This window comes from Tursiops truncatus, chromosome 10 (genome assembly GCF_011762595.2).
Source record: "Tursiops truncatus isolate mTurTru1 chromosome 10, mTurTru1.mat.Y, whole genome shotgun sequence".
Lineage (NCBI taxonomy): Eukaryota > Metazoa > Chordata > Mammalia > Artiodactyla > Delphinidae > Tursiops > Tursiops truncatus.
In genome coordinates, this window is record NC_047043.1 from 90,082,539 (window position 1) to 90,105,326 (window position 22,788).

The following is a 22,788-nucleotide window of genomic DNA, read 5'->3' on the forward strand; positions in this document are numbered from 1 at the left end:
TGAGAGAAAGAGTGTTCCCTCTATTTTCTGAACAAAAATTGTTCACAATTGGTGTTATTTCTTCCTTAAGTGGTTGATAAATTTGACCACTGAAACTATCTGGGCCCGGAATTATGGGAAGTTTGTTGAACAAAATTTGATTTCTTTAATAGTAAAGGGCTATTCAGATTTAAAAGTTTGATCCTGTTTCAGTTTTGATAAGTTGTATTTTTCGAAGAATTTGTCCATTTCATCTATAATATCAAATTGGTTGGCATACAGTTGTCCATAGTGTCTCCTATTATCCTGTTAATGTCCATATGTCTTCAGTGATGGGCTCTCTTTTTTTTTTACTTGTGAGCGTGGTTCTTTTTTTTTAATTTAATTAATTAACTAATTTTTGTGTGTGTTGGGTCTTTGTTGTTGTGCGCGGGCTTCCTCTAGTTGCGGCGAGCGGGGGCTACTCTTCATTGCCGTGTGCGGGCTTCTCATTGCGGTGGCTTGTTTTATTGCACAGCATGGGCTCTAGGCACGCACGGGCTCACTAGTTGTGGCTCGTGGGCTCTAGAGTGCAGGCTCAGCAGTTGTGGTGCATGGGCTTAGTTGCTCTACGGCATATGGGATCTTACCAGACCAGGGCTCAAACCCACGTCTCCTGCATTGGCAGGCAGATTCTTAACCACTGTGCCACCAGGGAAGTCCCCATTGATGGTCTCTTTTACATTAAATGCTCTCTGTATTTTTTTCTTGGCCAACTTAGTTAGGAGACATATATATATATATATATATTTTTTTTTTCATTACTGTGTTAAGGAGTTGGATTGAATCAATGCTTTGTCTCTGAGTGGCAACTTGGAAGGCTAGTCATATGTGCCTCAAAATGGGACGCTTAATTCTTCTGAAGATAAGAGGTCTCATCAAGGGAAGCCACAGAAATACCATAGCATATGAATTTTTCTAGGACAGTTTTAGGGACATTAAAGCAAAAAGACTACACTTACAATATTAAAACGACATTACACGATGCAGATTTTAGTTATTTTTTAGGTTATTGGAAAACTTCTTAGAAGTTTCCCATGTTAAGAATTTAGGGCTGTCCTCCCACTCTTTGGCCACTTTCTTCATTCTTCTCTGCTCTCCGAAAAACGAAAGCACTGAATCAAATCCAAGTTCTTCACTCTACAGCTGCACAAGTTTCCAGACCGTGAAAGCCAACGGTTACAAACCTCAGATGGGAAAATTAAAATATGCCCAGTAATTTCAACGGACCGGAGGCTTTTAATTTAAAACGAATGTCTCTTGAATCCTCTGCCTAGGGCTTGTCTAGGTACGTGTATTTTAAAAAATGTGTTCTTACTCCTGGGCAGAGGTAAGGTATAGAATAGTAACATGAGTCAAGTGCGAACCGGGGAGCAGGCAACAATAACAAGTTCACATTTACTGAGCACTTCCTCTTTACTAGGGAATAACGTGACATTTAAGCCTGACAAGACCCTGAGAGAGGTTCTAGTGATCGTCTCATTTTACAAAGGAAGCCGGGGTCACTCGACCAAGGTCACACAGGTATGCAGTGCAGATGGGCGCCTAACTACCTCAGGGCCAGAGAGAGGCGCGGTGAGACGTAATTAAAACAAGTGTACAGACCCTGGTCCTTCGGGTCACCTAAGGAGCGACGACTGGCTGCTTAGCCCTGGGAAGAGCTGGGGAACCGCGCTCCAGCGAGCGGCTTCCGCGGGGAGGTGGAAGGGGCGGGGAGAGCCTGGGCGGGCGCCGCCCACGCCCTGCTGCGACTTCCCATTCGCCGTTGATCGGCGCGCGTCAGTGACGTCACCTCGCCTGCCGCCGGGAAGTGCGCGCGCCGATGACGGCGTGGCGGGGCCGGTGAGCGGGCGCGCGGGGTATTTGCGGGTGCGCGCCGCTGGGAGGGGGAGCGGCGGCGGCGACGCGAGCATCCTGCGGGCTCTCGCGCGGGCCGGGTCTCGGGGAAGGCGGGTGCCGGGGGCAGTGAGAGGCCTCTTCCGCACTAGGGGACAGAGCCCGACGTGGAGGTCGCGGGGCCGCGTGTCCGCCACGTCTCGCTGACCGCGGGCTGCTTCATCGGGCTTCCCCCGGGCTCTTTCCCTTCCTCGCGGCCGGGCCCCTGAGGGTCTCCCATTTCTGTCCAGCACCTGTCGTGGGAGGGGCGGGGCACGCCGTTTCAGGGCCTGGGTCCCCCCTCCCTGGGTTTTTCTGAGTTGAATCGGAGGTGGAAGGAAGCGCAGTGTTTGTCCTCCCCAGTGGTCTGGATGAGGGGAGCTCGCCCCCTGGTGGGAAGCGCCTTTGAAACCCGCTTTCCAAGTAAAGAAATGGTTCTTCTCTAGTGGTTTCCGTTGGGGGTCACTTGAGCTCTGTTGTTGCCTCACGGAGGCCCACCTTATGTGGAAAGCGGGGTGGGATGACGGAGGACGGAAGGCGGGGTGTGGATGGGTGGGATTCAGGAGACGTGATGCGAGGGGCGGATGGTGAATGAGGAAGAAGCCGGGAGCAAGAACCGGTCATGGGGGAATACCTTATTTTAAAGTGCCTAGGAAATATCCCTGGGTCATAAGTCTCAGGTGCGTGTGGGCAAGTATGTGACCGTGACTTGTTCTGGAGGAGACCAAGTATTCCTGCACGTCTTTGAGTTACATTTTCTGGAGCCACTGTTCTTGGCAGCCCTCACGCTTTAAACCACCTCCCGGAAGAGCACCCTAACAGTAAAATACATATGCGGGTGTAGTATCAGTAGTATGTGCTTCATGAGTGCAAAACCGGATAACGACAAGCGTAGTTCCAGCTGTAATTCTCCCTCCCAATGTCGCTTTTTTCAGTCTCTCATCTGAACAGGAGATGAATGTCTCTCTCTGTTGATAAGTAAAATCACGGAATATCCCTTTGTTGTCCTTCACTTAGAAGTTTCATTGTTGGGCATGCTTGCTTGTCTTGTAGATGTGTGGTTGGTGACTTTATCTCCAGATGCTGAGGTGCCTGGGTCCCTGGCGCAGGCAGTTGCTGAGCTGCAGCTGGAGTAGACTGTTCCTTCTGAAGCACTCTCTGTTTACAATGAAGTTGCAGTCTCCAGAGTTCCAGTCGCTTTTCACAGAAGGCTTGAAGAGTCTGACAGGTGAGAGATTAGGATGCCTCCTCTTGCTTTGGAAGCCTGTAAAAATGGAGAGGCAGAGGGTTAACGTTTTTTAGCCAACATTCGTGGTTTTTTGTTGTTCTTAAGCTAATGAAAGCAGGGTTTACCGTGCATGGGTAATCCAAACCTATAGCCAAATCATGAGAAGAGGCAAATAATGATTGCCGTTAAAAAGCATGGCTTTTGGGCTTCCCTGGTGGTGCAGTGGTTGAGAGTCCGCCTGCCGATGCAGGGGACGCGGGTTCGTGTCCCAGTCCGGGAGGATCCCACATGCCGCGGAGCGGCTGGGCCTGTGAGCCATGGCCTCTGAGCCTGCGCGTCCGGAGCCTGTGCCCCGCAGCGGGAGAGGCCACAACAGAGAGAGGCCCGCGTACCGGAAAAAAACACAAAACCCAGGTACTTTATATGCATCACAGAATTGGGCCTACTAACTTAAGGAGTAGGTACTTTTTCTCTTGTTTTATAGTTGAAGAAACAGAGGCTTAGGAATGTGAAATGCTTTTCCAACGTTTTTATAGCTAATAAGTGGAGAGCTGGATTTTGAACTTGTACAGTCTTGGTTTGAGAACCCAGCTTGTAACCGCTAAGCTATATTTCCACCCCAGGTATAAGTGCTTTGTGAAACAACTGAAGGTAGAAGGAAGTGGGAGTTACGTCCGTTTGTGCACATGCAGAACTTATCTGGAAGGAACACAGGAAACAACGTGAGCTAAGTGCCGGATTACAGCAGCTTCATCTTGCTTGTCGCAGTACTATCATTTCTTATGTTCGTTCTCAGTATTAGCTACTGTTGCAGTGCACACAGCTGCATTTCAAAGCCTATGGTATCTTAGTCACGCCTTCAGAAATATATTAAGGTGTATGGATGTAGAAACATGACCTTAACTGTTGGTTTGCCACCCTGGCTGTCCATTAGATTCACCTGGGGAGCTGTCCATTAGATTCACCTGGGGAGCTTTTTATAACATACAGGTGCTGGTGTCCCACTCCTGCCCTACTGAACTGGAATCGGAATCTCTAGGGAGCATGGGCATTTATAAATTTTGATAAAAACTCTCGTGACCAGAAGGTGGAGGAACCATTGCTTTAAAATGACTTTCCTTGCATTAGCTTGTTGACAAAGCTACTTTCCTATTCTTGAAATAAGGTGATTTTTTTAGGTGTATGTCAGAGGTAAATGGTCCAGAACTTGTTGATTTTTATAGGTTCTTCATAGTCTTGAAGTGGAGGGCCTAAAGCAGATGCTTTGCTGTGATTTTTTTTTTTTTTTTTTTTTTTTTTTTTGCGGTACACGGACCTCTCACTGTTGTGACCTCTCCCGTTGCGGAGCAACAGGCTCCAGATGCGCAGGCTCAGCAGCCATGGCTCACGGGCCCAGCCGCTCCGCGGCATGTGGGATCCTCCCGGACCGGGGCATGAACCCGTGTCCCCTGCATCAGCAGGCGGACTCTCAACCACTGCGCCACCAGGGAAGCCCGTGATTTTTAATTAGAGTGAAAAATGCTAGAGACTCACTGTCCCATAGAAGTGAGTCTCATATGCTACATAAACTTTTCTGGTAACCGCATTAAAAAAATAGAGAAATGGGTGAAATGAATTTTAATAACTATTTTTAGTATATCAACTTATTTAATTCCGTATATCTAAGATACCATCATTTTAATGTCAAATATTTGTAAAAATTATGAGTGAGATAATTCCTTCTCTTGCTTGTAAATCTTTGAAATCTGGTCCTTAGCACGCACAGACCGTCTTAATGCAGACTCGCCGCATTTCACAGTGCTCAGGAACCACGTCTGGCCACTGTTTGTATGGCTCATGTCTAGAAGCTTCAGCTTTGAGTTGGATTGTAGCTTGTTCTTTCTTTACATGCCTTTCCCAGCGCCCACTCTTCCCATCTTCCATTGTAAGGGCCAAATGATTGGATGTAGGGAATTAACTCTTGGGGGCCTATCTCAGATCCTTCTGCATTTTTCTTTTGGAAACAAGGCTGTGGATATTGATTACTGTAGGTCCTTGAACATTTTTTATTTTAACAGTTGCATTTGGCTTACTAACCCTGACTTCAAGAGCTGAGTTTTCTCCACCTTGAGTGGTGAAGTCCTAAGAAGTTAGAGACGGAATAGCATGGTAAGAGAGTGGTAGTATTTGCCCAGTGGTCTGGTCCTCGAAAGACTGGCAAATGGGAGCATGGGCATCTTCTAAGATTGCATTTTTCTAGGTTATAGTGGAACTGGTAAGAATGGAATCTTTTAGTGCAGTGCCCAATGGTTAGAAAATCAAGTAATTAGTTTTATTTGATCTTTGCTACGTTCTAAAGACTTGAGTATTGTGCTAAAATATAATGTTCTGTATGAAAACAAGGCACAAAAACACACAAAGGAAAAAAAAGATGGCTGTGATGCTGTGCAGTTTCATACTGTACCAGTTCTTAAATCATGATAGCTGTTTTGCCAAATGTAAAATTAGTTCCCAGCGTGCAAAAATTTGGGAGATTAGGACAGTGTATTATGCTCATACAGCGTTTTATAATGTCAGTTTATGTCATGTAATTTGTTTCCTTTTGCTAAGGACAGCCATATAATACCAGTGGCATATAAAATTATTTCTTCATTGTATACATGAGACTGAAGTTCCAAACCTAGTGCTTTTTGCTAAGTTACACGGTTAGTGGACAAGCTGGGGTTGCTGGGAGATAGTGCTCCATGGTTAGCTATCCACTGCTGCTTAGGTATGTGATGTCACCAAGTCGTATTAACATTTGGGACAGTTGGAATAGCTGATCACTCTTGAAGTTTGGGAGTTCCTAGAAACGCTAAGGAACAGATAGCTTGTTTTCTGGTAGTAACAGTCGTGCTGTGGTCTTTTTACTAACACTTCCTGCCCGCTCTCCATCCGTACGACCTCCAATACTCAAAACTCAAAATTGTAAAGTGAAGCAGTTAATGAAAATTAGACTAAAAATTAAAATAAAATTTCGAAGATAGAAGACAATTACAAGTTTTCTGACAAATTAATGTCTTGGTCTTTTGGTTGCTCTTCAGACTGATTAATAATAGCTTGCTATCAGTTGTGGCAGCTGACACAAATTAAGACCATTTGGAATAATGAGATCCTGCATTTCATGAGTCTTAAGCTTGAATTTACAATTAAATTTAGTTGTATGAGGTGTTATGTTCACTTGAGTATGTATGTAGTTTACGAAGTTTGTTGGAATGTGGAATGTGTCCTTGTTTCTGTAAGATTGAAGATGTCAGTAACTGAGGGGAAAAAGGAGCCTCTTTAAGCTGGATAAGGCTTAACTGTTTTGGGTCAATGTAAAATCATGCCTTTCTTGCATGACTGCTCTTTCACACAGGCACGTACATATGCCTTTATGTGCCATTCTCATTTATATCAAAATGTTAGGATTGTGAGAACTTTTGGACATAGTTATCCATTTCCATAGGGCTAATCAAAATGATGAATAGATTACTTCGAGTTCTGGAACATTTTTTTTCTGTAATGTAGTTAATACACTGGGTGACTTTGAACTTAAAATTTTATTTTAGTAGACGGAGCTTGAGAATCTCAAAACAGTGGTTATCTTTGTGTTCAGCCTTGACCTTCATCCTCTTAAAGTAGGTTCAAATGAAAGTAAAACTTGCCCATTTTTTGCATTCCAGCAGTTTCTTATGTACTCTCTTAAGCTGAAGGAAGAAAAGCTTTTTAAAAACTTTTCAGTGAAGCGATCCCTCTTTTTTTTTCTTTTTGTTCTTTTTCTTAAGCTTGTGTATCACAGTTCAGTTCCATCGTGAGCCAGTTTGGTATAAAGTTGAGTGAGATAGGTTTGCTACTCTGAGAAGTGGGGAGACAAAGACATAAACAGGTAATTTTAATGTAATTAAAGGTAGGCTGCTCTCCTAGCTTAGGTGGAATTCACTTTACTCCACCACGAGGAGAGACTTCCTAAACTGAATCGCAGGAGTTGAGGAAGGGTGAGCTGGGTCAGTGTGTGTTCCCCACTGTGTGACCAGTTAGTGGGTCATAAAGTCAACTTAGTGGTCATGGCCAGCATTAAAAAATAGAGGAAAAGAGATAAAGAATAGAATAGATTAGATTGCATGATATGTATAGTAAGGGTAAGTACTATTTCATGAAACTCTTGTTTACCTTACCTAAGTCTCAGGAAAACTTTGGACTAACAGATGATTTTTTATATTTTAATTTAAGGGGCCATGGACCTCATTTTAAGGACTCATTGGGACTTGAATGGAAATGTGGAGTTAAAGGAGTTTGCACACTTCCTCTGGGAGGGGACTCACGGAAGTGGTAACCCTGTGGGAGAGCCTTTAGTTAAGGCAAGAAGGTAGAGGGAGGGAACCATTGTTATTTTTTTGCAGATCATTTTAGGGAGTCTGCAGAGGTCTGCAGCTGGAAGGCCTGGGAAGAACAGGCAGAGGAGGAGGATGACAAAGAGCACAGAGACTGGCGTGGGGACGGAGGATGACGTTTTGAGCTGTGATTAGTGTTGCTAGAGCTCTGATGCCTTTAGCCGAACGCTCAGGTCAGCGCCCTCCTGCCAAAGGCCAGCAGGAGCACCCCTCGCCGAGACGGGGAGCCCTGACCATGGGGAACCTTGGGGCACCTTGGGGCCTCTGAGTAACAGGGGTGTAGAAAGGACGTCTTGTAGGATTTGAGCTTGAATCACGTGTTTTTGGGGCAAGTTGAAGAAGCGGGGCTTTGCTGTGCATCAGGTGGTGTCAGGAAGCGGGGTTAACCTGTGATTGTCTTAATGATTCTTACCTGGAAGATGGGAAGCCTACATACACAGTGTGAGGCTAACGCTGACTGGGAACTAAGAGTATCACATGTATGAACTGTTACAGGGTGCTGTCTGGACAGTGTTTGTGTCTCATCTGTTCAGACATGATGACAGGTTGTCTTGATCCTGGTCATGGTCACAGCCTTGTCTGCTGTGGATGTTCTCTGCCACGGTTATGTCCACAGGAGGCCACCTGGGCCTCATTGTGCGTGTCCAGCTCATAGCAACACCAAGCCGTGGGTGGTGGTGTCAGGCCGGGTCCTGGACGTCATGCTCACTGGGTCCCTGTGGTGTCCCTTAGTCACATGGGTGGTTGTGGTGGACTTGGCCTTGTCCTCTGCCTGCTTTGGGTGTCCTGGACTCAGGTCCTCATGGTGGCCCCAGTGTCATATGGCTTCTCCATAGAAGAGCTCTAAGCTGGTTTCAGACATCAAATGTCGATTATTTCTTGAAGGGTTCTTAGCTATAACGTTTATCGTGTGTGGTGTGATCAACTAATGTTTGATGGCTTCCTGCATGAATATGTTGCCTCAGCACAATACACAGAGAGAAATATGTGCAGGAACACGTCACAATTCTAAAGTATGCACATAAATCCGGAGGGAGAGAGCGGAATTATTCACCTTACTTTTTAGTAGTAATTCAAATTTACATTAATGACCTCGAAGCACTGTGGAATTCTAAATTATCTTCCGAATTAACCTAAAAGAAATTCTGCACGTTCCCTGCTTCTCATGTTTGTTAGAGGCATTCCGCTGTAGGCAGGTCACTTCGTTGCTGTGGGCCTTGATCTCCCAATTTTTATGTAAAAAGGCCGAGTTCAGTAATCTCTGCTGTCCCAAATAGATGGGAAAACTTGTACTTGTACTTCTGCACTTAAAAGAAACACACTGAAACAGAAAATGTTCTTTTTCACCTCAGAATTATTTGTGAAAGAAAATCATGAATTAAGAATAGCAGGAGGAGCAGTGAGGGATTTATTAAGCGGGGTAAAGCCGCAGGATGTGGATTTTGCTACCACTGCTACCCCTGCTCAAATGAAGGAGCTGTTTCAGTCGGTCGGCATTCGTATGATCAACAACAAAGGAGAAAAGCATGGGACGATCACTGCCAGGGTGAGTGAAAAGTTTGACAGGAACTGCATTGCCTTTTTTGGTAAGTTAAAGAATTGTTATAGATCATTTCTAGTTTTTAAAAAGCGAATAACAAAAAGCCTAGTTTAACAAAAAAAAGTCAGTCTCCTCTACCCTCTATTAAATCCTGCATCCTCCTTTGCTGAAGGCCCTTTTATTTTTATAGTAGTTACTTTTTCCCTCCACATTTCTAAAAAAGACCTTTCTATGCTCCAGTGTTTCATTTTCGTTGTACGCGGGCATCTCACCGTTGTGGCCTCTCCCGTTGCAGAGCATAGGCTCCAGATGTGCAGGCTCAGCGGCCATGGCTCACGGGCCCAGCCGCTCCGCGGCATGTGGGATCTTCCCGGACCGGGGCACGAACCCGTGTCCCCCGCATTGGCAGGTGGACTCTCAACCACTGTGCCACCAGGGAAGCCCTATTTTCGTTTTAATTTCCAGGGAAGCCCCATTTTCGTTTTTAATTTCCAGTCTTAAGATGTTGCTTGTTGACTTCCTGCAGGGAAGGTGATTGAGCCGCCTTATCACACCCTTCTCAACAGCAAGCACATACGATGCTCCTTCCCTCATTTTCTCAGTACATATATGCCATAATTTTTGGTTAAATCAGTTCATAATTGTTGTTTATGGCTAGACCGTGCAGTGTGTTTCAACTACATTCCTCGTGTTCCGTGCTTTGGGTTTTCCCTGCATTTAACGGCGTAGTTCTGTGACACAGCTCTCGTGTGCTGCTCATTCATTCATCCTGTGCTCTGCAGTTCCTCCCGGTGGCTTTCACCACGTCAAGTTTCAGTTCCTTTTTCTGGAGCCAGCTCACCGGCTGCAGTCTGTCTTCTCCCATCTGTGTGTCCTAGGCCGGCTCCCCACTCACGTCCTGGGATTTCCCCACACCAGATCTTGTGAGCTTCCTTGGCCTCTTACTTACCAGATCTCCTGGTTCCTGATCCCGTGGTAGTCTTTCCTGGATTATGCCCTCATTTTGGTAACCTGAGAGAGCTTTCCATGTGTGAAATGTTTTTATTTTACCTTCACACTGATCTGATAGTTTGGTTGGCTGTGGAATTCAAGGCTGGGAATTATTTTCAGGCAGAAATGTAAAAAAGGCTTTGTTTTTCTACCTTCCAGTGCTGCCACTGAGAAGTCTGAGCTCATTCGGATCTCTCCTTTGTTTGAGACCTTGATTATCATTATTCTTTTCCGCTCTTGGAAGCCTTTCTGATCTCGTTATCTCTGGTGTTTTTAATTTCAAGATGACGTGCCTTGGCTCGGATTTATTTTTTCATTCATTGTGTGGGGCACTTAGGGCCCCCTTGTGTTCCCCTCATGATGTCATCCCCTTTGTTAAATGTCTCTCCCTTTGGAAAATCCCGTGATGTTGGACGTTGGACCATGGGGGCTCATCTCCTAGTTTTATCTTTTGTCTCTTGTTTTATATTCGCATTTCTTTTATTTTACTTTGAGATTGCCTTAACTTGATCATCCAGTTTTCTTATTGTATTGGCAACTTTTGCTGTCTTCTAAATTTTCAAGAGGTCTTTCTTACAGTATTTTTGAAAGCTTCCTGTTCTTGTTCAGATGCAGTATCTTCTCTTATTTCCCTTAGGGCATCAATTTTAGGTACTTCGACAATGTCTTTATTTCCTCTGAGCTTGTTCTGTCTTGCTGTTGGCTTTCCTTCGGTGTGGGTGTTTTTCGGTCTCTCTTTATGTTTGGGTGATCTACCGTGTGCATAATGACCTGAGCACTTTACTGTAGTTCTGTGTGGGAAGCGTCAGCCAGTTAGTTATGGGACCACCACTGTCAATATCAGGAGGACTTTTCATTAGGAGACGTCAGAGGAATCCTCCAGTGTTACCCAGGTTAGAATAAGCCTGCTTGTTAGCATTTTGAAAACCAAGCGGGGAAAGGGATGGGGTTATGTTGGTTTTTCTTCATGTTATTTTCATTGTGGTGCATCACTCCCATGGTCACGTGTCTGGTGCCCCAAGTTCTGATTATTTTGGAGTCAGCCTTTCTGGTTAATCTCTGTTTCTCTGCTTGGGTGAGGGAGTCACTCTGGAGGTCTAATTTTTTCTTGCATGGATTTTCAGCAGTCTTCATATTTCATACCCTTTTCTTTGGGATAACTTGTGCCTCAAATTCCTGATTCTGGAATTCTGTAGTGAGACCTAGTTTGTTTGTAGAGAAGAATATACATGAGGTTGAGAGGAATTCTAGAACAGACTTTTACTGATCATTAATGACTTTCAGTTCCTAATGAAGAGATTCCGAACTGCTTGGCATGTAGCGACCTTTGCTGTCTTCCCCTACATGCTGATATGCTATTTGTGCAGTGTGCTTTCTCTTACACGTATCCCTCTTCCTCTCCATTGTGCCTTTGGTCATCTTTTTCTCTTCATCTGAATGTTGTTCTTCCCACATCTGCATGTACATATCCTACTTATTTTTCAAAGCTAAGACCACATGTCCCTCTAACATGAGGCTACCCACCTTTTCCCAGCTGGAGGTAATCTCTCTTCCCGAGATATATGTGGCACTGTATTTTAACCTCATTGATGATTACCAGTAAAGGAGCTGCAGGGTGTGGTACCTGTATTTCTTCCTCTGTCAGTCCTTCACTCAGTGGTATATATTCTGTAAATTGATATTCAGCTCTTTGCAAACTGGAGCTGTTAAAAAATATTTCAAAGAGTAGTCTGGTTTGAAATTGAAGAACCAGAATATACTGTTTTTAAGGGCTCTTCCCTTCTGCCTCATGATTTGTCAGACATGCCATTTTTATATGTCAGACTCATCTTTTTTAATTAAGATGGGTTTATTATTTCTTAAAAATATTCTTTGGATCTATCTTTGAATACTATGGGTGTCTTCCTGTCTCAAGGTATATGTGCACTAGTTGACTGTAAAAAGAAAGACGATACCTGTCAGGACTAACATGTTATTTTCAATTCATCCAGTGATACTAAAAACAAATTTTAAAAAAACATATATTTACTTCCAGCTTCATGAAGAAAATTTTGAAATAACTACACTACGGATTGACGTTGCCACTGATGGAAGACATGCTGAGGTCGAATTCACAACTGACTGGCAGAAAGATGCTGAACGCAGAGATCTCACTATAAATTCTATGTTTTTAGGTAATATATGTAGATAATGTTTTAATTCAGTCCAAATGCCTTCTTTTTGAGTGAAACCTGCATCCTGGAAACGTTCCCCAGCGTGAGGGGTTGCATTAGTTTCTTCTAAGAGACAGCCTATTGGTTAAAGACGGCCCTGGAGCCGAGATCCCTGGGTTCCTCGGACTCCATCATTCTCTCGCTGTAAAATGAGGAAGGTGATATTAGCTTCCTTTGCAGGGTTGTTGTGAGGATTAGAGGAGTTGGTCATGGCGAATCCCTGGCACAGTGCCTGGCACCTTATTAATCGCATCTAAAAATGTTAGGTTTCGGGTCAGAAACGTGCACACAGACACACACACGCTGTGCCCCTCTTCCTCTGTCTTTCCTGTGCGCACATTCCACCCCTTCCTCTCTGCTGGTGCCGGTGGTGCACTTGGTCAGTGACTTCACCTCTTCCGTTGCCTGTTGCTCCGTGTGCCGAGCACCACTTCAGTCTTCTGTAGCACTGCGTTTCAGGAACTGTCTGTACTCCGTCAGAGTTGGCGTGTGAGAGGGAACCTATAGTATCATCTCAGCTTAACTTGTTCATGAAAGGAGTGAGAATCATAATGGGAGTAGGTGTGAATTAGGTTAGTGTTTTGGTGCACAATAGAAGCATTATTTTTTGTCCTTTAAATTTTAGACAAGCTCTTTAGGTTTAAATCTCTGGATTAGAAAAGAGAGACGGAGCATCCACTCTTCGTAACCTACTTTGGGGCACGGTAACTGTGAAAGGATGAAGCAGTGGGTTCCACTTCGTGGGATGGGGAAGGGGGCTGTAGGCCCAGATGGGATCTCTTGCTAATTACATTAATGCCAAATAACATTTCTAGAGCACCTACTCGGTTCGAGGCGCATCAGTGCTCACTTGATATACTTTAGCTCATTTAATTCTGAGAAAAGTTCCATAAAGTGGGTATTAAACTCATTCGACAGATGAGGAAGCAGACTCAGAGATGTTAAGTACTTGAGCTCAAGTCATGGAGAGCCTTGATTGGTTTCCGAAGCCTGGGTGATTTATGACCAAAGGCAGCCCAGCTGGAGGCATGCTTTCTCTCCATTAGGGGGTGGAACTCCAGGTGTTAATTTTCTTCTTGCATCAGCTTTATTTAAACTGCTCCAACTAGTGCAGTGTATGAAAAATCTTACAACTAGCTTCTCATATGCAGACAGAACTAAAAGAAACTAATAGTCTTTTTCAAGATACTATTTTATAAAAATAAAAACTGTTCTTATTGGTACTACTGTTTTCTAACATTTGCTGAACCCTCATAATGTGCCAGCCACTGTTGTAAGCCCATCACATAAATGTAATCTTCCCACCAACCCTATGAGTAGTTCCTGGTATTTAACTCACGATAATTTGCTCAATGTCCTGCAGCTGGTAAATTGGAGAATTAGGATTCCAACGTAAGCAGCCTGGCTCCAGAGGTCACTTCCTTAACCACCACATTATGCTCAGCAACACAGCTTTATTTCTCATTTTTATTCATCATTTTTTTAAAGGGTATTCAGAGCAAAACAAAGTACACACTGATGTATACTCAGTAATCCTTACCTTTAGCCCATTTTCCCATCCAGACTTTTCAAGCCTTATCAGATAAAGCATTCCTGGTTCTGGGGGTGAGGGTTACTTTGCTTTTCAAACCCTTATTTTCCGTTTTGTCACACTATGTTTTTTTCCTCCAAATTTGATCTTCCCTTCACTGAAAAAGATATTATTTCCACATTCCCCAGGAAGTTGAGTCTCTTCATTAAGAGAAGTAACATGAAGAGACAGATATATACCACATTTATGTTCTACTTTGTAATCGTTATCTTTGTCTCTTTACATAGTTTGTTCATTTGTTTTCATTTCCTGCTATATCTTTCTGAATCTGGAGCCTTATAAATTGGCTCTAAGTGTCAAAATGCCACATCAACCAAAAGAGCTTGGCAAGTATTAAGCCTGAGTTTACCAGTGTCTTTGCATTTGGGATAATCAAGAGCACTCAGGTTCAAGAGAATTAAAATGACAAGTGGTTATTTTTTGTAGTAGTGGCAGTGCTTCCTTTCTGTGATGCCACGAGGTGAAGTCTCTCTTAGGCTCACAGAGCTCCCCGTTTGGGTGGTTGAATGGTACCTGTGTCTTTGCTCGAAGTGTTTCTCTTTTTCCTCCTTAGTTCTCAGGGTGACCATCTGTCTCAGTTTGCCTGGGACTGAACTAATTCCTGAGACCTGCGATTTTCGGTTTTAAAATCAGCAAGGTCCTGGGATAACTGGGATGAATTGATCACTTTATTCATACCTGAGGTTTTATGCACTTTATATTAAAATTGTTAGGTTTTTTTCATTTTGTTCAACATGTGAGAGAGCATATCGTGGTAGAAATTGGTTTACAACATTTTGAACGGATATTAGGTTCACATGGTTCAAAATTCGCAAAGTTTAAAAGGCTGCATGGTGAAGTGTCACCATCAGATTTACTGTCCCCTTGCTGACAGTGTAATAAGACTTGGATCCTTGCCAAGCTGATACAAAGCTGAAAAATGGTGTCTCATAAACTTGCATTTCTTATGACTAAGGTTGAAAATCTTCATTTTTAAAGAGGCTTTTTGTATTTCCTTGTATATATTTTTAGCTCATTTTTCCATTTATGTGGTCTTTTTCTATTTAAGAGCTTTCTGTAGATTATCAAAATTAGCCATTTGTCTCTATGATACAGACTGAAATGTGTTTTTCCCAGTATGTCATCTGTCTAATGCTTTGCATTGTGATGTTTTTTTGCTATGCAGCCATATCTGATGTTTTATGTAGTTGGATTTATTAATTTCTTTGAAGGCTCTGGTGGTGTGTTTTGTTGTTTCTTCTTGGTAATTATATTTTACCAATAGGGACGACTAAAGGTCGTCCCTATTTCAGTATTATAAAATTGTTTCATATGGTTTATTATTTATTACTTTTAGTACTTAGTTTCTCCAGAGAGTTTTTACTACTGTGTATTGTTTCCAGATTATTTTGGCAATTCTTATTTATTTTCCATTATTCACTTGAAAATCAGCTTGTTTGATGTTGTCTCAGCCCACTTCATACTGGCATAGGTTTTGTTTAGTTTATTGAGTGTATTTAATTGCTGGTGTAAATGCAGCCTTTTATTCCATTATATCTTCCATTTGACACTGGATATAGATGAATGCTATTCATGTCTGTATTTCAACCTTGTAAGTCTTCACTTTGCTTAGTTTTTACTGTTTGTGATTGTTTTTAGCTAATTTCCTTAAGTTTTCCAATTTTTTTCTCAGTTCCTTTTAATTTTTTGAATTGAGGTAGTAATTGAAATACAACGTTAGTTTAAGTATACAATATGATTTGCTACTTGTATATATTAAGAAATGATCACCACAAAAAGTCTAGTTAACACCTGACACCATACATAGTTACAGAATTTTCTTCCCCTTGTGATGAGAACGTTTAAGGTCTTCTATCTTATATGGAATACAGTATTGTTACCTATAGTCACCATGCTGTGCATTACCTCCTCAGAACTTATTTACTTATAGCTAGGAGTTTGCACCTCTTGACTCTCTTCACCCACTGCACCGGCCCCTGGCCTCAGCCTCTGGCAACCACCAGTCTGTTCTCTCTCTGTGAGCTTGTTTTTTTTAAGATTCTATATAAAAATGAGGTCATACGGTATTTGTCTTTCTCTGTCTGGTTTATTTCACTTAGCATAATGCCCTCGATATCCATCCATGTTGTCACAAATGGCAAGATTTCATTCTTTTTTATGGTTGAGTAATATTCCATTGTATATGTGCCATTGTTTTCCAGTTCTTATTTGTTAATAGTGATTTTTCTTCCCTCTTTTCTAATGAATAGGTTTCGATGGTACTTTATTTGACTATTTTAATGGTTATGAAGATTTAAAAAATAAGAAAGTTAGATTTGTTGGACAAGCTAAACAGAGGATACAAGAAGATTATCTTCGAATTTTAAGATATTTCAGGTAAGGATTTTTATAAATTACATTAATGATACAGTTTTGAATATTAATACCAGAGCACAATTCTGATCATATGAAATGCACAGCAGGTTACTGTACACAGTGGTGACATCCCAAACGCCTGTCTCAAGGGACAGGATACTGTGACTCATGATACTTAGATACTTCATCTTTTCATTGTGCAAAGCAGTTATTTGCTCCTTTCTGTGATGATCTTTTAAATAATTCAGCTTTAAAAAGGTCTTTTTTCTTTTTGATTATTTTCTGCACCAGTCATTCATTACACAGATATGAGGGCTTATCACAAGCCAACCCTTGTGCTAGGTGCTTTCAACAGAGTAGTGAGTCAGAGTATGCTTTCATGTGGCTTACTGTTTTAGGTGGTCATGGGAAATCTGTCCGAAGAATTGGGAAGGTATGAAATGCATTTGGGTGGTCTTGTGGGTAGCAATGCTTTTTCAACTCCGAACTCTAACATTTAAGTAAACTACTGTAACTGGCTAATTTATGTCTACTGATACTAATTTTTCACTGGTTGGGATCACTCAGAATATTCTTTGACAGAGTCTACATATTTTGTCAATAAATGCTATCCCTTTAGACTTCAGTGTTTGCAAACCGTCTCTCTTTACAAATAATAGGACAGAGACAGGCACAGCCATAGCCATTTAATCATTTAATTTAGATCACTAATGAACGAATTTTGAAGATATGAGTGGTAAAAACAGGTATACTTTAATGCTTCCAGTTCTGAGAGTCCATGAAATACACTCCCTTGTCTGCAGCGAGATTTGTTTTATTTGAAGCTCTTAATTAAAAGTATTGATGTGTACAGACAGGCAACCTTTGAGGGATTAAGACTCCTCCAGCGTGGCATTTCAAGTCTTGTTTTAGTGCCTGGGGAAGACTGCTCTGGTTTATGCATCCAGTGTCAGTACCAATTCAGAGACCTCTTTTGATGGCCATTCTAACGTTTCAGTCAGTGATGTGAAAGTGCAGTGAGGAGGGGGTCTGGTTCTTGCTGACTTTAAGAAGGTTCCTTATACTTTATTGGACCTCAGGTTTTCTCATGTGAGAAGAGAGAGAAGGTGAACTGACCAAGATGGTTGTTAAGGTTACTCCTAGACCTAATACTTCTCTGTTGTTTCTGATTAAACAGATGTCTGCAATAGTACTGGTAAAATGACAAGCAGATTTTTCTGGTGAAACACTGGCATAGAGGTAGTACACTCTGAGACTTTTGCTTTGTAGGTTTTATGGGAAAATTGTAGATACACCTGGTGACCACGATCCTGAGACTTTGGAAGCAATTGCAGAAAATGCAAAAGGCCTGGCTGGAATATCAGGAGAGAGGATTTGGGTGGAACTAAAAAAAATTCTTACTAGTAACCACGTAAATCATTTGATTCACCTCATCTATGATCTTGGTGTGGCTCCTTACATAGGTGAGTCCAACTTAAAAAGTTTGCCTTTTTGGCCATGAAACACATCTGGATTAAAAATTTCATAAGAAAAAAATGTTTAACAATTCTAAAAGGAAAAATGGAGTATTTTAAAAGATGGTAAACTTTGAGGTCAGGAGTAGGACAGTTTTTTCACAGGTAGGGGACAGCTCAGAGACAGCACATTGTGGTGGAACAAAGTGGCCTCTGGAATCAGTCCATCCTGGGTTTCAGTGAGGCTTTGCCACTTATCAGCTTTGTGACTTGCCTTATCTCCTTACGTGTTAGTTTCTGAATCTAACAGAGGGGTATGAAAGTGATGGCATCTGTCTAATGGAAGGGCTGAGAGCTTCCAGGAGCTTTAATACATGTACAGCACGGAGAAGACCTGCCTTATACATGGAAATAGTTCAGTAGGTTTAAAATTAATATTCAGAAGCAACAGCGGGATTTTGCGGTGTGGGAGAGGGCAGCAACAGTGTACCAGTGGTTCATCTGTAAGATGGAGCAGCACATTGGACCCATAGTGAGCCCTGGGGCCAGGGCACTTCTGCAAACGGAAACAGTGTTTGCTTAAGATATGAATTTATTTTATTAAATTTATCCTTTCTAAAAATGGGTTAAAAATGCTTTTGTCCCTACAGGCTTACCTGCTAGTGCAAGTTTAGAAGAATTTAACAAAGTCAGTAAAAATGTTGAAGGTTTTTCCCCAAAGCCAATGACTCTCTTGACCTCACTGTTCAAAGTACAGGATGATGTCACAAAATTGGATCTGAGGTTGAAGATTTCAAAAGAAGAGAAGAATCTTGGTTTATTTATAGTTAAAAACAGGAAAGATTTAATTAAAGCAACAGATAGTTCAGAACCTTTGAAACCCTATCAAGACTTCATTATAGATGTAAGTATGTTCTGGGCTTGGTCAGAATATAAATCATCTTTGCTAATTGTGGAACACATTTATTAATACTAAGACCCACAAAGTATTATGTGAATTTCTTTTATTTTAAATGAAAAATTTCACATTGAGCATTTATTTAAATTTTAGGATAAGATCATTAGCAAGTGTGGTAATGTTTGACTCTGGCCCTTAGTCTAGAGACTCCGATGCAACTGCTCGTGTGTGTGAACTCCTCAAGTACCAAGGAGAGCACGGTCTTCTGAAGGAAATGCAGCAGTGGTCCATTCCTCCATTTCCTGTAAGTGGCCATGACATCAGAAAAGTGGGCATTTCTTCCGGAAAAGAAATTGGGGTTCTCTTACAGCAGTTGAGAGAACAGTGGAAGAAAAGTGGTTACCAAATGGAAAAAGACGAACTGCTAAGTTACATAAAGAAGACCTAAATTTGATGAGAGCTGGCTACTAAAAAAGCAGAAACATTCTGGTAAGACTAGTTTTTTCCCATCCCCCCTTAGTGAGATTGAAGAGACTGGAATAAAAGCCAGCTTAGAGGATCTCTTCAGAAGAGTAAAGGTCTTATTTTGTGAAATATAATTGTATTTCAGGCATTAAAGGAAAGTCTACCTCCTCTTAATCTGATTTATATCACTGAACCTTGTAATTCTTTTGGAATAGTTCCTACTGAGGAAAAAAAAGTTGGCTTCGCTAGGTTTTTTTTAAAAAGCGGGTTTTTTGGTTTGTTTTTGCATAGGGCAGTACTAAGATTAATCCTAACACGTGGTAACTAACTGTCTTGAAAAAGGTGTTTCTTAGTATTTGCAATGGAAATACCTGGTTCAATTTTCTACAACAATTGTGTATGATAAGTGTCGGTTTTTATCTGAATTCCAGAATAAACTTGTGCTTGAAAATAGCTGACAAATTTGCGTATATAAAATGTGAAGATCAGATGTGTCCCAGGTGGCCGTCATTCCTACACTCAGGACTTGTTCTAGGGAGCTGTACTTTAGTATGTAGTTGATACGTTTCTCTGCCATGATGAACAATTTCCGTAACTTCCTGCTAAGCCGGGAAAGATTAGCTTGAGGGTTAGTCTTGAGGAATTGGAAGATAATGTGGGTATCTATATATGTGTGTATGTGTGTGTGTGTGTGTGTATGACAGGTGCCATATACATAGTGACAGTACTCCTGTCGCTTTAAAGTAAAATAAAGGTTATGGCCTTTTGCTCTTTAAAGATTTGAGGCTAGATGCTTGCAGTGGGTGAAGAGGTGTATGGCACAAAGTATTGTTCATTCTGACATTTCCTGATTTTCCTTTCTGTGTAGCCAGTCAGAGCATCTTTGTGCGCTACTGGTAAATAGCAATTTTGGACCTTGATAAAACAATTTTGAAAAGCATATTTCTGTTAAAGCCCTGCTAAGAGGAAGTGTGACAGTGTACAAACAGGGGCTTTGTTGCAAGAAAGGGAGCCTCAGAAACGACTGCACACAGGTCAGTAATTAAACGTCTTATAACCCACTGAAGTAGTTAAGATACATATTTGAAACCAACACTGTAGAATTCGTACTGTGCTATATAGGAAGTATGCAGATTTGAGGTCTGGTTTCATCATGTATAAAGAGACTTTTTAAAATAGTATATGCGTGTTTTTATATACCAGGAAATTTTATTTGCAAGTGTCAGTAAATAATATAGAACATTCTGAGATTACACTCTTCAGGGGGCCAAATGTTCCCTCACTACACCTGGTTTAGATATAAAGAGATGTGCCGTGCTACTGAAAAGAACTCTCTGGAATCCCCTTTAGAGGACGTTTTAGTTCAGTGTAAGACTGACTATATGAACAAATAGTAGAGTCATTATAAACCCAAGGTTAACAAAGTAAAGGTTAGGCATATCGAATACAGAAGGGGCACATGCTAAAAAACCGACAGCGTTCTTGAGTTGCTTTTCATTTACTCTCTTTACATAAATGTGCAACATGATACTCGGTTGCTGATTCCAGGCTAGGCAGTCAAAACCATTGCATGTTTGGAAGAAGAAAATATTGACAAATTCAAACGAGAAATTTAACAGTCCGTTTTGGCCACATCCATTGTACCCGATTAGCTGAACTTCTCCCAATGAATATGTAAAGCAGTGAAGGAACATCAAAATTACGCAAATGTAAAAGTATCCAATAAACCCCTTGAATGTATAAGCAAAGAGGTAGGTGGCAAATCAGTCTGTCTAGAACTTTACCTTAAGAATTATTTCTTACACTTAGATAATCTGCTTATGAGTAGATATTTTACATTATTTAAACAAAAGAACGTGTTTAATTTAGTTTTGCTCTTACAGTTTACTTACAGAGTTTCTTTAGTTTACATTGAACAAAGTAGCCTATAAAATACATTAGCACATCTCACTTGGAGGAAGGGGACGTGTTTTAGCATCTGTGTTCCACAGTAGTCTTAGGTTCAAATGAAACTGGAACAGAATAACCAAACACTGAGCAAATACACAAAATACGATTTTCACTAACAAACATGTTGGGGCTCAAACTGTGTATTAGGTAACTCTTTAGTTTCTCTGAGATACTGATTTGTAAATTTTGAAAGTATTGATGAATATCAGAAAGAACAAAGCCCTTTTAAAATAATACACACTGCCTTGCCTCTTTCAAAAAGGAACAGTACTAGTGCTTGGCACCCTAGCTTTTGGAAACTTCTGCTGTTTGGAGCACTGATACAAACGTGCCATTCTGTTCCATGGATCAGGATCAAGTGAGGAACCCTCACATTATAAGAATTTATAGGAATTTCAGGTATGTTTTGCAGGAAATACTCTCACCAGTTTGTTTTACAGATGTCTTCATGTCCTGTCAGATCCCACAGAATAAGAGCACCAAGCTCCTAAAATAGATAACTCCCGAAACCACATATTCTAGACTGCTTTTCATCCTCTTCAATAGTATATTTTAGTCTCTAAATCTTCAAATACTGTTGTTTGACTAGGAAACTGCAACCTTCCATGTAATGTCGCTTTTTACTTCGGTATGCAGCAAAAGGAGTAATTTCCAAAGCAGACCTGATGTTAGAATACCGATTTTGCTAAGGAACCTTATCCCTACCGTATTCGTTTATAAGCAGAGTATTATTTTGTCTGGGCTTATGTCATCTTCAGTGTCTGGGATCGTGGGCAGCAGAGCAGATCGAGTCAAACCCCAGAATTTTTGAGGTGACATGTCTTTTTTGGTGGCTGTAAATTTCCATCCAATATGACTTGCACAGATCCGGCACTGGGCAATGGTCCAGGCGAACCTATAAAATTAAGGAAAGGTACCAGCTGAGGCTGTGTATCCCAGCCTATCACCGTATAACCTGTTGGGAAGACAGATCTTAGAGCCAAATTCTAAGAATGGGAAGAAGGAATACTCTGAGTTTGGATTTATATACAGTTTCCTGAGACAAACCTCACAAAAAGATTTTCTAGTTTGTTTGTATGGTTCATCATGGTAATGCATCAGTCTTTATATATATATATATAAAAATATATAAATATATATATATACATATATAACTTGATTGTGCTCTTAAGCTGTGCTTAAAATTTTTTTCTCCAATTCCAAGAAAGAAAAAAAATCTTATTAATACAGATTTTTTATACAATTTGCTGGTTGCCAGGACCACACTAAATTGCATCTGCATTTTCTTTGTTTTGTATTGCACTCAAGTTAGTTAGAAAACAGCAACCACCTGTAGAAATATGCACTTTTGTGTGAGTTAAAACTGGGGGAGGTAAGTGTTTTTCTCACGTAAGAAAGATTTCAGGACTACTCTTCTAAAATAAGATTGATTTCTAAAATGAAAAGGATTTGTCAGGTAATTCATCCAAAAATACAAGCCATGGCATTACAGTAAGTATAAGCACTAATCCCTACTCTTTCAAAATAAAAAGGTTGAGCCAGTATTTGGACAAATAATAGGGGGTCTTGAAAATAATATGGCTCAAGGAATCTAACAGGTGGTGCTGTTGGTCCCACAGTCATACTCTGAAGGGCACTGGGCTAAAATAAAAGAAAAACAAAACAAAACATGCACACTAGAAGAAAAGCAAGCATGGTTTCTGCATGTTTTGTGTCTATTATCACTGCTTGGGTAACATTTAACACTTTACAGAATATGATACAGATACACAGTGGACCCTCGATCAACACAGGGGTTAAATCCACCTGTAATTTAGAGT

The 22,788-nt window shown here is 41.3% G+C and overlaps 2 protein-coding genes across 7 annotated transcripts in view; one reads left to right on the forward strand and one right to left on the reverse strand.

Moving 5' to 3' along the window:
• The first annotated feature begins 1,829 nt into the window (after positions 1-1,829).
• TRNT1 (tRNA nucleotidyl transferase 1) lies at positions 1,830-19,192 on the forward strand. Of its 4 annotated transcripts, none has more exons than XM_019947465.3 (8): positions 1,830-1,860; positions 2,947-3,121; positions 8,865-9,058; positions 12,078-12,216; positions 16,096-16,222; positions 17,471-17,664; positions 18,306-18,559; positions 18,753-19,192. In XM_019947465.3, the coding sequence occupies exons 2-8, from the start codon at positions 2,974-2,976 to the stop codon at positions 18,999-19,001; spliced, it is 1,305 nt and encodes a 434-aa protein (XP_019803024.1). In that variant the 5' UTR covers positions 1,830-1,860; positions 2,947-2,973; the 3' UTR covers positions 19,002-19,192. The 4 variants fall into 4 exon arrangements, with proteins under 4 accessions (XP_019803024.1, XP_019803023.1, XP_004329872.1 ...); XM_019947464.3 differs by lacking the exon at positions 1,830-1,860 and adding an exon at positions 1,894-2,316; XM_019947463.3 differs by lacking the exon at positions 1,830-1,860 and adding an exon at positions 2,556-2,573.
• Positions 19,193-20,201: 1,009 nt separating this feature from the next.
• Positions 20,202-22,788, reverse strand: part of CRBN (cereblon) — a 105,018-nt gene continuing 102,431 nt past the window's right edge. For all 3 annotated transcript variants that reach the window (XM_033865305.2, XM_019947462.2, XM_033865306.1), the window contains one exon: positions 20,202-21,863. In XM_033865305.2, coding sequence (XP_033721196.1) covers positions 21,683-21,863 — 181 coding nt within the window. In that variant the 3' untranslated portion in view covers positions 20,202-21,682. The remainder of the gene's footprint in view (positions 21,864-22,788) is intronic.

Excerpts from the sequence above, each read along its gene's own strand:
- TRNT1 (XM_019947465.3), top strand. The coding sequence starts at position 2,974 with ATGCTGAGGTGCCTGGGTCCCTGGCGCAGGCAGTTGCTGAGCTGCAGC. Across the intron at positions 9,059-12,077 it reads ATGGGACGATCACTGCCAGG|CTTCATGAAGAAAATTTTGA; the intron begins GTGAGTGAAAAG and ends ATTTACTTCCAG. Across the intron at positions 12,217-16,095 it reads TATAAATTCTATGTTTTTAG|GTTTCGATGGTACTTTATTT; the intron begins GTAATATATGTA and ends TCTAATGAATAG.